Consider the following 16,943-nt stretch of genomic DNA (forward strand, 5'->3'; position numbering starts at 1 on the left):
CACAGCAAATTAAAGCACTGCATCATACTATATGCCTTTTTTTTACACAGATGTGCAGTATTTTGTACAAAATACATATTTTTGGTATGGAAAATTTCCTAGGGATTGTACTGACCAACCACAGAGTACTTCTGTAGTATCACATGAATCACACAGTCAGAGAAAGTATAGTAATATCAAGCTTCAACCACTAAATGCAGCTTTTCACGGCACCATCAGACAAGAAGGACATTAATTTTTTGTGTCCTGACTTTTTGCCTGCCCCCAGAGAACAACGCATTTTGCAGAGAATGCTGCTATGATGGTGAGAAGATCCCAGTTACCCTTAAGGTGTAGCGATCCAGTAGTTCTCTGTCCAGTGGCTTAGCTACAAACACCTCTCCATAGGTATTGTTGGTGGTGTGGATCTCAAAAACATGGCCTATATTTCCTGATATCAGAGAAAAAGTCACCTGTAAAAAAGGAAATACATAATGGAATTTTGGGAATGAGGATGGAAAGTGATAAGAAACAGTCATTACAATAAAATAAAACAAAAATGCCTAGCTCTCATACAGTGCTTCTCAGAAGATATCACAGTGCTTTACAAAGTACTTCCTCTAACAGACTGGATATCTAAGGCATAGACTAGGAAAGTGATTTGGCCAGCATCAACTGGGAAACAACTGGGAGAGCTGGGAGTTGAACTTGGATCTCCTGAGTTTCAAGCCAGTGTCCACTAGGTCATCCCACCTCCTTGAACAAAGAGTTCAATTCTTGCTAAATCTAGCTCCTACTACTCCTTTGGCTAAAAATCCTCTAATGAAACAGCCTCCCTTAGAGTGTTCTGGCATATGTACTTCTAGTTGTGACCAGAACCAGAAAGCGTGACATTAATCAAAATAAGTTTTTGAAATGGTACAACAATTTTGTTGTGAAAGTTCTCAGTACTCTGGGTTTGAGAAAGTTTTTAATCTACCACATTTTCCTCATCGTTACTCTGTAAAATCAGATGCTCCAGGGTTTCAGCGATAGTCTACCTGTGTAGCAGAAAGCCCCCTTTTCCTCTTGCCTGCATTTGCTCTCCCCTCTTTGGATGTTTCTCTTTTTCTACCTTTTCTTCCTTCCTCTCTCTTTCACTTTAAGATAAGGAATTGTGGTTTAAAATTTGTATGTGTGCATTTTGTATCTCCCCTTGTAGTTTGGTATTTTTATCTATTTGTGTGCCATGGCATTTGTAGCTTATATTTTATACTCCTCACCTTTCATCTTTCAACTGAATGTATTTAGTTTCATAAGTAAGTTATACACTGTAACAATGTTAACAAGGGCAGGAATCAAACTGTCTTTCTCTGTATCAGGCTGGCCCCTGAAAGAGTGAGTGAATCAGTGATTGAATGTGTAACAAGGTAGCACACAGCAATTAACACCTAGAAGCTGCAGATCAACCAAGGAAGAACTCAATAGAAGACAATGTAACAACCTGGAAATCTCTAAGTCACTGATCAAGGGCTAGAAGCCCTGGCCTGAGTTAATCAACACCGGGGACCAACTTTTGGGCTGAATATCTCCAGGTCAACCACTCCCAGAGCCCTATTCTAAATTCATCAACAGACTCCCAAACCTGCACGTTCATGCAGATGACCCCTGGGGCTGACAGATGCCGTCCAGTAGCCACCGAGGGGGGGAAGTCCCATGAGGGTCAACAACCCCTGGATCAGGCAAACCTGAAAACTGGGGAGTCACCAAAGTCTGCCAGGGACAGGTAAAAGGCAGTGAAAAGTGACCCTCAGTGGCGCCCTCTTGATCTCCAACTCGACCAGACCTGTCCAGTCAGAAGGACCAGCCGGCGACCCCCTTCTGGAAGATAACACCACGCTGAAAGAAGCCTCAATGACAGACTCCAGTGCTTGTAGGATAGGTATACCTGACTCTGTAGCCTGCTACTGTGTGTGTGTATGTGTGTGCGTGTGTGTGTGTTTGTGTGCATGGGGACCAGCCCCAAGGTTTATGATTACAGTGTTTCAATCCGCCTAATAAACTAGAATTTTAAGGATCCCGAGTTGGACATTTGTAGCCAACACCTGGTTGAGGCTGACATTGAGGCATAGAGATACTGAATTCAAATTCTGAATCAAATTCTGCTCTTATTGGGGCCTGATCCTATGGATACTATTTCACCTTTATTATTAGTTTTATCTAGTGCATGACAGGTGCTTTCCAAACACTACAGAAAGATGTTTGCAAATGGAAGACTTCACAATTCCATCATCTAACTTCACTAGGCTTCCACATCACCTCTGAGATGGACGTAAATACAGAGCAACCATACCTGGTTTCAGTAAGGTTATTGTGGACATACACTGCAGCAACAGAGAGCAGGATGAGGCTAATTAATTCTGTGTGAAAAGTTGCTCTAGAAGGTCAGAGCAGTTGATTAATTCTACTATTGTATTAAAGAAAATAACTAAATGGAGAGAGCTTCCTGTTTCAATCTTAATATAACTTCCCTGATGTCCATTGTGGGGGTGGGACACCAACATCTGTTTTTCTCATTTTCAGACCCATTGTCACACATGGCGGTTGTCACAGCTTTTCTAGCACCAAAGAGAATTAATTTGTTATTCTTCCTCCATCGCCTTTTACAGCTGCAAACCAGCTTTACCCCTACCTGTTACATTTGGCATTAGCCATTCCAAACTACAAGACAACCTTAAGGGTTATGGTCTTTGTAAGAGTCAGAATTCATTACACTGAGTTTAGAGATGCTAGCAAGGTGAGGGATTGGAAAAGCATTCACTGAGGAGGTGCTAGATATATCTGGCCTAACAAATATTAATGGTTTTTTTCAGAATCATCAGAAAAGGGTTTTGTTTTCAGGATATATGGGCATGGTGCATAAGAAGCAGACACTCTGAGGCAAAAATTAGGATCTGACTCCTCCGCCTCACTTCCTGAAGTTGGCTGTGCTCAGAGTCCCTGGCTAGCAGTCATATGTTCACATCAATAGCTCACATGTTCTGATGATGGGAAAGAAAATATTCCCTAAGAAACGGGGAGAAGCAGAATCTGTCCCCTACATTTCATCTGCTTCACCCACCTTTCTGTAAGCCCCAATACGGTATGAAGTTGCAGAATTTTTGGTACCTGCCCATTGCTTCCAGCATCTGGGTCTCTGGCTAAGACTAATGCAATCCGCTTCCCAACTGCACAGTCCTCTGGTACGCTCACGGCTGAGTCCGAGGTGATGTCAAACTGTGGGCTGTTGTCATTCTCATCCAGGACAGTGATTGTTACCTGTTGAATGGTAGTCATGAGATTAATGAAGGTTATACTGAAAGTTCTGTACAATCACCTTCCTAGATGGAATGGGAGGGAGTGGCTACTGGAGTGAACCTGGGATATATGAAACATGCCTTAATGATCATCAGCTGGCATTCCAGCTTTCCCTTCCCATATAACTGCACTTAGCTTTCAGGCTCTAGGTTACTGCAAGAACCTAGTTCTTTCCAAGTCTTGAGAGCTGAAACTCCATCCATTTTAATATATAGGTCTCACTTCCCTTGTAATAGTGCGTGCACATGTGTGTATGCAAGACAGACAAATGGAGGAATGAAGACTAATATAGTGAGTATGGCTTTTATCCTCTCAGTGGAAGGGGTTCTTTCTACTCAGAGCTCTCATTGTTAATAATGTCTAGCTAGATATACTATAGACCTGAGGTTGGTAACTTTACTGTAACAGTGAGCCAAATTAACATAGCTTGGTCCTCCTCAGGCTAGAGATGGCTGCCGAAGGGGGCAGTGCACCAGAGGTGGCAACTGACAGAAGGGGCCACTAGATGGTGCCATCTTGCACAATGTGCTTGGCAGGCCACACAAAATCCCTTTGCAGGCTGGATCCAGCCCACAGGTCATAGGTTGCTGCTCTTGCAATAGACCCATCCCTGCCAGGGGACCCATCTCTGCTCAGCTTCCTGAAAATTCAGCTTGTGACTGATTAATCAAGTCTGCTGCACCATGCTAATTAGCGCGCTTCAGCAGCTTCCATGTCTCATGTATTCAGCATCCCTGCACTTCAAAAAGGCAGCGGGGATATGTTAAAGTTTGTCAAGCAAGCTTTAGTTAAAGTGCCCATGCTGACATTTTGAAGCGTAGGATGCCGAATACACAAGATGCTGCAGGTGCTTTAATTAGAGTGGCTCTTAGAGCCACTGCAATTAAAGTGCCCCACCTCTCCCCCACAGCAGGTTTAAAAATGCCCTATATTCCTAGAGAGAGTTATACTTGTATAACTAAACTTACACAAATCTTTGCAGAGGTTTTTCTGGGGTGATGAATACATTTCATCTCAGTTAGGAAGGGTGACAATCCAGGCTCACTGAATGGACCCACAGTTCTGTTGTCAGGTAGGTCCAGTGCCTGAGTTCAATGCTAAGCTGTACTAAAGTGCAATCTTGTCAGATACGAAGTAATGCAAGGAGAAAGGAAGGGTGGTTAGGCAGAGGCCCAGAGCACAAGGCTCCATGAATCATGTCCCTCTGTGATTGTGTTTTCATATTTATTGATGCAGAATTAAGTAGTGGCAACCACAGCAGCAACAGCAGGCGAGCATGGTGGTAGATGCAGGTGCAGCTCAGCTGCAGTTCCTAGCTTATTAGGAGACAAGTGTCCAAGTTGCCTCTTTAGCTATAGGAAATGTTGTCATCAGATAGCAAATTTAAAGCTTATACCTTGCATATAATAGGAGAGAAAGAAAGGAAGAGCATTTTTGTTCTTGAGGTTCTATTTACAAGTGCTCACATTCCCCAGGTGCAGTCTTTGTCAATGTGATAATGTCCTGGAGGAAGCCTGAGAGATTTATTTTGCATGAACATGAGTGATTCCATTATTGTTGTGGCTAAAAAAAGTCATAGCCAGGAGAGGAGAAAGCCTCAAGAGTAAAGTCTGCAACTGCTGAGGCAAATTCCCAACTCGGGGCACTCAACCCTCTGCCACTTGGACTGAATGCCACTGCACTGAGTAAAGTCTGGTGTATGGAAGATGGCTTCTCAGACTCCCAGGTACTGGAGTAACATCACTACCTGGATGGCTACAAAGAGGCCAGATTTTCAGTAGGTGGAAATCTTCAGAGCTGCTATGCCTTGAATGGCATGACACTAAGTTATGCCAGCCCAGGACCTGTCTCACATATACCCTCAAATATATTTAATTTAAAAAAATTACCATAAGAGAATATAAAGGGTGCCTGGCTGAGCACTCACAAATCAGATGGCAAAGCTAGGGCTGCTCAAAGGTGTAAAGGTGGGAGAGAAGGTCCAGGGAGCCTCTGCCACCTCTATCTCTGAGCAAGGACAAAACAGATCTCAGTCCTTGAACCTCCAAGGCACAGGGACTAGTGCTTAGTGCCAACAGCAGTACTAAAAGCCTGAAAGAAGCAGAGATGAAAGGGCCAAGTATGTGTCAGCCTCTCCTTGACTTAGCCACAGCTGGTAGAGTTGGGCAGGGGCGGGGGAGTGTATGCTACAACCTGTTAACAGGAGTAGTAGATGCACAGTGTTCCCCAGGCACTGTGTAACTATGCTGTGATTTTCCAGGGCTGCCCCCTATGCAGGACCAGAAAAGGTCTGCACAGATATTTATGCTGAGACTATCAAAGGCAGGCAGGCAGGAGGGAAGAGAAGCACACCCAGAATTAGAAAACAAATGCTCTTACCTTCTGTTGCAGGGAAGCAGAATAGGAAACAGAAAAAAAATAATTATTAAGTCTTCCTCTTTCCTCTTAACATTTTAATGTGAGCAAGGTGCTTTTGAAAGGAGGTGTGGGGCTGGTGAAATCAGGACATTACAGGGAGGTAAATGCACAAGTTTCCCCCCACAGCTCTGCTAGTGCATGTCAGTGCTCTGAGCCAGCCCTGCGTAGCCACTGGAGAGGTCAGATCTCAGAGGTGAAAGACAAAGGCTTCTATCATGATTCAGATTTGCTTATCAGTGGGAAAAACATTTACCTTTCCAAAAATGAATAGACAAAGGGTTATTTACCTCAGCTGTCCCTGGCTATTGGCTCTAAGACCTCCATCGTCTCACTGCAGATTTAAACCTCATCTTGTGTAAATTTTAGACATGAGCATGACACTTAGTCCAGTGAGGAAAGCAGCTGGCACTCCGACAGTTGGGGCAAGCTTCAGTGGTGGCTTGGCTATGCTTGTTTTGGCCAAACACACATCATTTTTAGAGTCAACAGATGCACCAAAATTGAAACTACCACATTTAGTCTTGAAATGACATGTGATGTCTGGCTGAAAACAGGCCATAAGGAAAGGGTCAGGAGTTCACATCTCTGGCCTAGATGGCCAGGTGGTGTACCCTGGCAGAGCTCCTTGAACTTTAATAGAACTATAATGATTTACATCAATTGGAGACCAGGCCCACAGGTTCTAATTCTCCTTTCATCCCTTTGGGTTTAGATGTTTTGCACCATTTTGCACCACAATGTGCAAATGTCCCACAGATCAGAGGTTGGCAACTGTCAGTTGCTACACTGACAAGCTGCTGAAACCCAGCTCTTACCTATGTGAAAACTGCTTAAAAGTGGTGAGTAACATCCAGATTCCAACCATGTTTTTTAAGGCCAGCATTACACTATACAGAAACTGAAAGCACAAGAGCCTATATTTATATATCTGGCCTGTAACATGGAGCTTACATGCTAAGAAACTTTCTAGAGCAGTGGTTCTCAACCTTTTTAGACTCAAAGCACCTCTCAGAGGGGGCCTACTGCAGTCCATCCTCCCTGCTGGGAAGCTACACCTCTGATCATGTGGGTATAGATCACATGATAACAACCCTTCCAAGTGGCTGATGGCCAGGGCTTTGTTGCCAGCTGGGGAAGATTTCTTCCAGGAGAGAGAAATGAAAGGCTATTACAGTGCAATAAGCTTTTGTTTTGCTTGCTGCTGAGAGATGTGCTAAAGAACAACAGTGAAAACAGCCAAAATCCACTTACCACTGTAGAGTCAACTTTTGGCCCCCCATCATCTGCCACGACTGTTAAGATGTACAAATCCCCCTTCTCCCGATCCACTAGGCCTTTGACAGTGATCACACCCTGCCAGGGACAAACGGCCATGAAGATCATGAACACCCAATGCCATGCTTACTGACCAAGCAGATGGACCACCTATTACCTACTTACAGTGACTCCATTGATCTTGAAGAGGGACAGTGCCTGGGGGCTGGTGTTGGGGTCAAACTTATAGGTGATCTGGTTAAGGTTGTCAATGGAGCGTGCTTGGACCCGCAGCACCTCAGAGCCCATGGGGATATTTTCCATGATCACTGCTTCATATGTGGCATTTGAAAACTGCACTGCCTCATCCAGTTCATTCAGCAGGCTGACATAGACACTGCAGAAACCTTGGTTGTTGGGAGGTGCCTGGTCTGTGGCAGAGATGTTCATCAGGTAACTGGTTTTGGTTTCATAGTCCAAGTAGTCGATGGTAGTGATGAGACCAGTGCTCTCATCAATTTCAAACTTGCCCTCAGAGCCAGATAGGATTTTATAACTCACCAGGCCTCCATTCCCTGTGGATCAGGAACAAAATGATCAGAGGTAAACCGAGTTTCCCAGAGAAACAGGCAAGGCCTAAGATACCAGAGCTTTATACAAGATGGTCCGCATGCCAGAGGCCTGAAGGATGTCCCACCATACCGAAGATGGAGTAGATTACAGATGTTCTCACATCTCACATGGAGGTGTACTGGGTAAGTCTCATGCAATGATACAACTTGATCTCAGCTGTGTAGCTCAAGCAATTCAAGACAAGGCAGGTTACCTCCTGCTCACATCACAGCTGATTTTATCATTCCTTTTAGCTTTTGGATGATTTTGCCTGCAGGTTACCTAAAGGTGCTAATGAGATGGTGTGACAGCATGTCTCACCTCCCTGAGGACACATGGGAGGGAGCAGTGACAGAAAGTTCAGTTGCCAAAAGACTGGGCTACATGGTCTACTATAAAAGGTCCCTGAATCAGAGGAACTGTACAGTCTGTGCCCACTGCATTCTTATGAGGAAAAGGGAGGTGCAGATATGCCCACAAAACACAGGATACAGAGGGTGAGATCTCAGAATAGAAATACAGAGGTGGCTGCATTTTGCAGCTTAGCACAACTTCCTCACCTGTGTCTCGATCTGTTGCCCGGACAACTGCGACAGAAGTCCCAATCCCTGCAGTCTCTCGTAGCCCCACACGGTTGTACTGCCGCTGGGTAAACACTGGCACCTCATCATTTACATCTTCTACATACACTATCACCTAGAAAAGCCCCAAAACAAACCATTAACATACTGTGCCCTACCTGGAATTTTGTTTTGAGAAAAGCAGGAGAAAACAAGATTTATTCTGGGAGTTGCTGGTTACCATTTCAAAGACCTCAAGCCCCTCTCTACAGATGAATACTGAGAGATCCTAACAACTCCTAACAACTCCAAAGGACATCAACAGGAGAAAACAAGTGCAAATCATAACATTCCCTTATTCACTCATGCCATTCCAATAAAAAGAAAAGAAAAATAGTAGCTAGGAGGTTAACAACAGCAACAAGATAATTTTCCAGTGTTTTGCATTTTGTCAACATGTCACCAATTTTTTAATACTGTTATTAGGTTTATTTACAAAAGGAAATGTTCCCTTATTTATGTTATATGCTATTTGACTCACAGGTTTAAATTATACATCTGATTCTCGTGGAACCAGTAGTTTAAATTTTGGCACAAACGGATGCCAATCATTATCTTTCTGAGGCTTTCCATGTATTTCATTATGTGGGAGTCACTTGGATGAGATGTAAAAAACTGGCTCTTCTTTGAGCCCCGTAGACATTTAAGATTCTATGGGAAATTCTGTAAGTGTTGGAATCCATTTCAATATGCAGGTCAAAACACTCTTCCCCTCCACTCCCCATATAAGTTATGGAGACTACTGTATTTCAGCCAGCTTGATCCTGGTCATCTGTTTGTATGGTATTGCTTGTATGTAGCCCTCAGTCCTGCAATCAGATTCATGCAGGTACAGTTTGCATCCACAGAAAGCCCTGTTAAAGCCTGTGGGTCTCCACACTGGTGTAGGGATTGCATGGATTCAGTATCAGGGCAATAGGTCTTAAAGTATGGTGGTATCCTTCAAGGAGGTACAGTGTTTTGCAGATGATACCAATTATTCCTACTAGGTTATGTTTTATTTAAACATGCCACTGACCAGGCATACTTATTTTCAGATAGCAGCTAGAACTGCTATCTATCACAGACACAGCATCAAAATTTCAACAAGAAGGCAAAACAGTTGAATTCATAAAGAAGGACAGAATTATGCACAACTCAGAAAGTATCAGGCAAATGTAGCTGAAAGGTTAAAAAGCTTTTCAAAATAATGGGTGTCCATGGGTATTTTGGCACAGTCATGCACCTCCCTTTTTTTTTTTTTTTAACTCATAACTAAAGACATTTGGCATAAGCCATTTCTGATAGCATGAAAAAAATTCCCCTTGTTGGCAATTTACTTGCCATTTTTCAGCCTAATTATGCTATGAAATGTCACAGAAAAGAAGCACCCAGAGAATTTCCCTTAGTATTTCCACTCTTGTTTGCTCAAGTTTCCACCTAGGCGGTGGCTTCACTGACATAGGTGGAAATTACTGACATTTGATGCAACTGCGCTAGAAATTTGCACTAAACCTTTCCATGCCTTTTTGGTGTTAGTGGAGATCAAGTCCTGAGTTCTTTGCTGCTTGTGCAGATTCCTTATCATCACCTCATTGTCTGCTGTACTTCGATGTAGCTCCTACTGCCCCCTCCTTCAATACTATGATGTAGCTCTGCTACAACCCCTTCCTTCCTCCCCTCACACTCCCAGACCTCAGTAATGTCCTCACCCTAACAGAGCTCCTCATTGGTCCTTGCTCACTGTTGTATGCTTCCACCTCCAGGACGTGGGATGAATTGCGCTCCCTGTCTAGGGGTCTTGAACCCCGCATGACCAGCCCTGTGCTGGGGTTGATCCGAAAGTTGTTATTTTCATTTCCTATTGGCAAACACAGAAATAAAACATAGTACAGTACCCATCAGGCTAGTCTGCACTTGCAAGAAGCACCATAGGATCACTACATGAAGCACAGTATACCTGGGGAAGTGGATCGGAGATCTCAGGTGGGTCATTCCTGTATATAGTGCTGTAGAAGACACGAGGCCCAAGAATGCTTGAGTATCAAGCCTCAACCATACTAAACAGTATTGGGTACAGCTTTCAAAGCTGGTTCATCTTGCAGGGTTTCATTCCCATCGACACTACAGATAAACACTAAACTGCAACCATTTCCAATAGGTCTGGGCATAAAAGGCCATCTTCTTTGCAAGACTCAAATAAGACCCTAGAACAGGAGTGGCCAGCCTGTAGTGTTCATGTCACAAGTTGCACAGGCATCCTCTGCCTGTGGCATGTGGCCGATCAGGGAGGGAGCAGGCAGCGCAGCAGCAGATAGGGCAGGAAGCAGAGCAGCAGATGGGACATGGGAAGGGGATCAGAGTGGCACTTGGGAAGATGTGGGGCTAATTTGTGGCAAGCCTGCCAAAAAAGGTTGGTCCCCACTGTTCTAGAATGTGGTCATGAAAAATTTAAGAAGTGTGGATGCAAATTGTGCTACATACCTAAAAAGAGCTAAAAGACATTAATGTAGACTTGGTTATAAGAGGTCAAGACTACAGTGTAATTACACTGGAATAATACTTTCTGAGAACTACCTGTTGCCACCTGTTACACTGCTCTCAGTCTCTGTGATATAGGTAGTCTTCCAGTTATGTGACATTGGTAGCTATTAGAAGTGTCAAAAAAGCAGACTTACAGTAAACTGGTACAGTGCATCTGCCTGCTAAACTGCCTGCTAAACTGCAGTTACTTTAGCATAACCCACATTGTTAAAAAACAAATTCTTGCTGATGAATGTCAGAATGAATGATGAAGTTTGGCACAGAGGGGAAAGGGTGTGCCTGTTAGCTGCAGCTTATGATGTGAATAACATAGTCATATCACATGAGACCTGCAGCCTGCTCACCCAGCCAAAACAGCAGAGTGAAACCTCAGTTATCTGTTATCCCATGCTGCAAAGAGAAATCTTGACTTACCCTTGACAATCCTGTACCATACTCTTCCATTAACTCCTTCATCTGCATCTGTGGCTTGCACCTGTATGAACAAAAAAATGCCAATAAAGGCCAGTGATTTTCTGATTGTGCCCAAAGTCATTCCTTTCCTCTGCTCTCAGGCACAGCTCAAATCAGTAATCCTCAGATAAATGGAATTTTCCTATTTTTTTAAATCTTCTATGGCACAACTTTAAGTAGCCACATTTCCCATTGAGTTCAGCATCACAAGGTCAACAAACTAGCCTGTCACCTCTGGAAATCTCACTTGAGCTGTGGTTTGAGAGCAGGCAAGCTCTCTGTTGCTCTGAACTGCACATGATAAATAAAGTGCTACTGAATTACTGAAGTGGACTGCCATTAGTAAATCACCAAATAAGGCAAATAGTAAAAAACCCATTCACTTAATCTAGGTATGCATTGGACAGTCTCTAATTGGTCAGACAGTCTAGGAGCAAAGCACAAAGCTCAGCCAGAGAAAAACAAAACAGGAACATTATGCAAGAAATCACATGTACACTTTCTCACCTGTCTCTCTCTTTCACACGCATATATGCCACACCTGTCCAGTGCCCCTCATTAGGTCACATCATCTGAACCACAGGCACTCTGGCACAGACTAGGTCACAGTGGAAGCAAAACGACTGTATCTCATGGGTCTGAATACTGTCTTCAATTTTTTGCAGTTGGAGCTGTCTGCAAGCCCAGCTACTTGCGGTGTGCTTGCAGCAGGTTCACTGCAATGCCTCCATCCAAGGGAGCTAGGTGGTTCAGAGAATTGGTAATGGGTCAAGGAGCCTTTTGCATCTGGGCTGTTAGTTCATATTGAACCTACATCAGCACTCCCTACATGTCACCAGGGTCTAACATGCCAGAAGGTCAACTTCCTAGGGGATAAGTGTCTATATCACAAAACTCTGGGCCCTAATTTTCACACCTGCCGGCTATCTAAGCAGATATGAATGGAGTGAATTGTCACTGGGATTGAGCCACCCTCCCATGATTAGTTGGAAGCAGATTGATGGAGTGCAATGAAGATGCCTGGACTGCTTTTGTACATCTCATACCAAGTCCTGTGAGTACACAGATGACAACTTCCAGGATTGTGAAAGCAACAGTAAATTAAACAAAAAAATAACCGAGAACAGAAGTCTGGCTATACGTGGTCTGACAGCTGAGAACAAATCAATTAAAATGTCAGGAACATAAACACTAAAGGCTCATTCAAAAATATTGTGGCTTTGAAAGACTGGCATAGAAAGGAAAAAGGGGAGCATGGAGTGGACACTTTCCTGTTGTCTGTATCTTTCTGTAGCCAAAACTGTAGATAGTTTAAGCCAATTCAAGCTGCTATGGCTTAACTGAGGCTGAAAATCAGAAGAGTGAGGTTCAGGAATTGCTTTCTAATAGGACAAGTGGGGACAAACAAGTTAACTAGTCTTAAGAAAGAACTTGATACATTCCTGAATGGGATGATCCAATATGGCTGCTTGCAATAGCAGGGGGCTGGTTTTGACACTCCAAGCCTGCTTTCCAATCCTATGTACCTGGGTTGCAATGGTGTAACCCAAAATTCTGCACCAGGAGTGATGTCTATTAATATGTTTTTCAATTATCTTAAAAAGGGGGAGAATTCATAGATAAAAGAATTTAGGTAAGAGGAGAGAAGACTGCAAAGAACCTAATTAAGATAAGGGACTGGGTGGTATGCTGGCAGATTAAAGTCATAGTTGACAAGTGCAAGGTAATGCACAGCAAAAGGAATAAGTTGAATTGCTCTTGTGCATTGCCAGGTTCTCAATTAATTCTAATGCTAATTGAATAATTGCACTTTAAAAGGAGTTATTAATGGCTCAATGTCAAACTGGGGGGAAGAAGGGTTTCCAAAGTGTTTGTCTGGGGTCTGGAGCAGTTCAGTATCTTCATTAATGACCTGGAGGATGGCAATGAATACACACCTAGTAACTCTACAGATGACACCAAGCTGTGTGGGGTAACAGATACTTTAGAGGCCAAAACTAAGATTCAGAAAGACCTAAATACATTGGGGAAAATGGTCAGAAATAAGAAGGATGAAACTCAGTAAGGACAAGTACAAAGCACTGCACTTAAGAAGGAACAATCAACTAAATAAATACAAAACGAGAAGTTTCTGGCAAGGCTGCAGAACTGCTGGAAATGACCAGAGGTTAGCACTGTGGGGGCCAAACTTTTGGGGAGATCTGCCACAAATTAGCACTGCACACTCCCCAAGTGCTATTGTGATCTCTTTCCCTGCCCAATCTGCTGCTCAGTTTTCGGCTCCCTATCTGCCCCTGTGCTGCCTGTCCCCTCCCTGGTCTGCTGCATGCCACACACACAAGCTGCCTGAGCCACTTGTGACACCCATGCCACAGGATGGCTACTCAAAGCTGAATCCAAGTCAACAATGATCCAGTGGCAGAACAAGCTAATAGCATACTGGGAGATATCAATATAAGTGTCACACATGAATAATTAGAAGTGCTTCTTCCACTCTATTCAGTGATGGTGAGATCTCAGTGGAGTCCTGGGTCCAATTTCAAGCATCACACCTGAAGACATAGACAGACTGAAAAGTATCTAGTAGAGAGCAACAAAAATGTTCAGAGGTCTGGAATGCATGGCATATGAGGACAGGTTGAAAGAACTGGGCTTGTATAGTGTAGAGAAGATGGGATTTCATAACAGTCTTCAAAAACAAAAAGGAATGGTAATAAATGATGTCAGTAAGCTCTTTTTCTGTGACCAAATGGGAAGGGTAAGAAGTAAATGGCAACAGGGGAGATTTAGGTTAGATAGCGGGAAGAATTTTGTCAGTATGTGGGTGGTTAGGAACCGGAACAGAGTGCCTAGGAGGGCTGTGGAATCTCCCACATTGGAAGTTTTCAAGTATAGGTTAGATAAGCATTTGCCTGGGGTGGCTTAGGCATGGATGATCCTGCCTTGAGCTGGGATTCAGATCTGATGACCTCATTAGATCCCTTTCAGGCCTACTTTGTTATGATTCTGTTTCAGAAGAAATACATTGATGTCAGTACAGACAGTTCAATGAAAATCCCTGCTCAGCACACAGCAGCTGTTGGATGATGAGCAACAGGGTACAATACACAAGCAATATGCTAGATAATAAACCTGAAGACATTATAAAGCTGTAGGGATTTTATATCCATGGCATGCAATACTTAGTTCAGTTTTAATCACACTTCTATAAAGATTCTAGAGACAAGAGGAGGCGACAAAAAGGACCAGCGCTGAAAGAAGACTGAAAGCAACAGGGCTGTTTTGTTTTGACATAAGATGAGTAAGAAGGTACATAATGTACATGATAGAGAGGAATGAACTGTAAAAATTGTGTGCTTCTATTTACCGTTTTTGATATTAGAAAAACAAAGTAATGCTCATTAACCTGAAATGTATCAAATTAAAAAATATTAATATAATAAATAGCAATTTTTGGAATTCCTGTAAATCAACCTGTGAGTTATTAGATCTACCATAAGAACTTCATATAGATAATGGCAGCATTTATGGTTAAGATATATATAGAGGGATAGAAGTCTGCATGGCCAGGGCACAAGCAAACAAATTAGGAAGAGGGTGGCAATTAGGAAGAAATTATCCATTTAGAGGTTTCTTCTTCTGAAGCACCGGTTCCTGGACTGCATGAATCATGGGTCTGATCTGATATGACCACTCCTATATCCTAAAAAAACAAAGGGTTGAATGAAACATTGCCCAACACTAGGAGAAACATAACACACTGGTACCACCTGGTGTTTCTACAGCAGACTGCAGGTTTCCCTCAGCCTGAGCACTTTCCAGGAACCCATCCTGAGAATCCTTTCAGCCCTGCCTGCAGAGCTGCTATATGCAAAACTGCCTGTACCATAGCTGTTGGCAGCCTCCAAGCAAGATGATAGAACACAGAGAACATGATTAGCTACTATCCCATACCCAGTATGAAGCAAGCTACCTCTTTTCTCCCCTCTTCCCTCCTTTTTATGGACCATCTGGAACAGATATGAACAGCAATATAAACTCCTACTTTGCAAAATGCCTGAAGTGACTACATGAACTGAAGAACAGGTCTTAGGGGAGTTTTCTCCACACAACTCTTTAGCTGCATTGCAATATAACTTTAAACTTTTAATTCTGGGTAGGCCACATGTTCCACCTGAAAACATTACTGAACATTCTGTTTTATGATGCAATAGTAGATTTGCAAAAGACCCTCCTGATACAGCACTATGGAAAGGGTTGGACTTTGCCTTGCTGGAAAACGGACTAAGGTCACCTTACAAGGGTGTCTCAGTTCTTGGATGCCCAGCTCCAGACACCTTGGAACAGGTTTTCATTCAGAGGTGCTGAACAGGTCTATATAATGTTAGTGGACCAACAGCATTTCTGAAAATCAGGACCTTGCTGCCTTGAATTGGGCATCTAAAAGTATAGGTGCTGCAGGTTAGTGCATCCTTTGCCAATGCCTGGTTTCCTTTCTTGTATCATATTCAGACACATGTAATCCGGGTGGCGGCCCAATAGTTGCCAGGCTATAGGAGACACAGGGAGCGTGGATCAGCCAGATCTGCAACAGGCATGTAATTCTTAAATTTCTAAAAATGCCCTTCCATTGGCATTTGTGAAATCATTTGTTTTCACCAAGCTCATGCTGCTGTGCAGCCCGGCTTCTTCCTCTGCTGGAATGATGGGTGAAGTCACGATTGAGGGCTTATAATATCACTGGAATGATTGTAAAGCAACACATTCAGTATAAAGCTTGACTCAGAGCAGTAGAGGCCAACCTTTTTGGCAAGTGTGCCACAGATTAGCCTTGCACCCTCCTCAAGTCCCATGGCAATCCCCTCCCTCTGCCAGATCTGCTGTTCTGCTTTCTGCTTCTTCCCTCATGCTCCCTGTCTAATCACCTGTTCCACTTTCTTGCCTGTGCTCCCTGCCTCCTGCCCTCCTTGCTGCTGTGCTGCCTGTCCACTTCCTGACCATTGTGTGCCACGTATAGAGGCTGCTTGTGCCACAGTTGCCTCCCCACCCACCACCTAGAAGATTCACAAAAATGGAAGACAGGGTGCTGAGAGGGGTGGGGGCAGAAATGGGATGGGAAGACAAAGGGCCAGATGTTGAATCCCTTATTTATGTTGAGTAGTATCTTTCTCCTCAGATAGTGCCATATATGTCGTTGAAGCTACTTATGGGGCAGGCTACCAGATTCTGCTGGAGAACGTGTAATAGTATTATGACAGTACTAGTTGCAGCAAACTGAAAACCAAACTGAGAGGAAAAGCCATGTTTAGCTCCACCACGTGTAATGTTAAAACCCCATTTAATGCAAAAGCCTGACATGTGAAAAGGAGATGGCTCTCTTTGTTAAAGATTCAACATGCAACTTGCTGCTGAAGTCTTGGAAACTCCCCCCCACCCCAACTTCCAATTTTCTGAGGGAATCCTCTAGAGCAGCAGAACTCAACCAGAGTGCCACAGCATCCTATATGGTGCCTTGAGACCCTTCCGAAGGTGTTGCGGGATGCTGTACAATGTTAGCACTGGTAGCTGAACAAACATGATTATTCCCAAGATAAACTCAGAGATTTCAAATGGGAATTCAGAGTGTTAAAACAGTCTGAGCTGTTGTGATCTTTCTTTGCAACAGAAGAATTGCCTGGCATTTTTCTGAAGTCAAAAAACAAGTGAAAACTAAGAGATGGCATTTTCCAGGGGATGTCTTGAGTCTAT

At 43.5% G+C, this 16,943-nt stretch overlaps 1 protein-coding gene across 2 annotated transcripts in view; it reads right to left on the minus strand.

Moving 5' to 3' along the window:
* Positions 1-16,943, minus strand: part of CDH23 (cadherin related 23) — a 565,943-nt gene that overhangs the window by 103,312 nt on the left and 445,688 nt on the right. For both annotated transcript variants that reach the window (XM_059729899.1, XM_059729898.1), the window contains exons 28-34: positions 11,157-11,217; positions 9,911-10,059; positions 8,160-8,295; positions 7,174-7,562; positions 6,985-7,086; positions 3,127-3,276; positions 324-452 (exon numbers count right to left, since the gene is read on the minus strand). In XM_059729899.1, the coding sequence (XP_059585882.1) occupies positions 324-452; positions 3,127-3,276; positions 6,985-7,086; positions 7,174-7,562; positions 8,160-8,295; positions 9,911-10,059; positions 11,157-11,217 (1,116 nt within the window). The remainder of the gene's footprint in view (positions 1-323; positions 453-3,126; positions 3,277-6,984; positions 7,087-7,173; positions 7,563-8,159; positions 8,296-9,910; positions 10,060-11,156; positions 11,218-16,943) is intronic.

Source organism: Alligator mississippiensis, chromosome 6 (genome assembly GCF_030867095.1).
Source record: "Alligator mississippiensis isolate rAllMis1 chromosome 6, rAllMis1, whole genome shotgun sequence".
Taxonomy (NCBI): domain Eukaryota; kingdom Metazoa; phylum Chordata; order Crocodylia; family Alligatoridae; genus Alligator; species Alligator mississippiensis.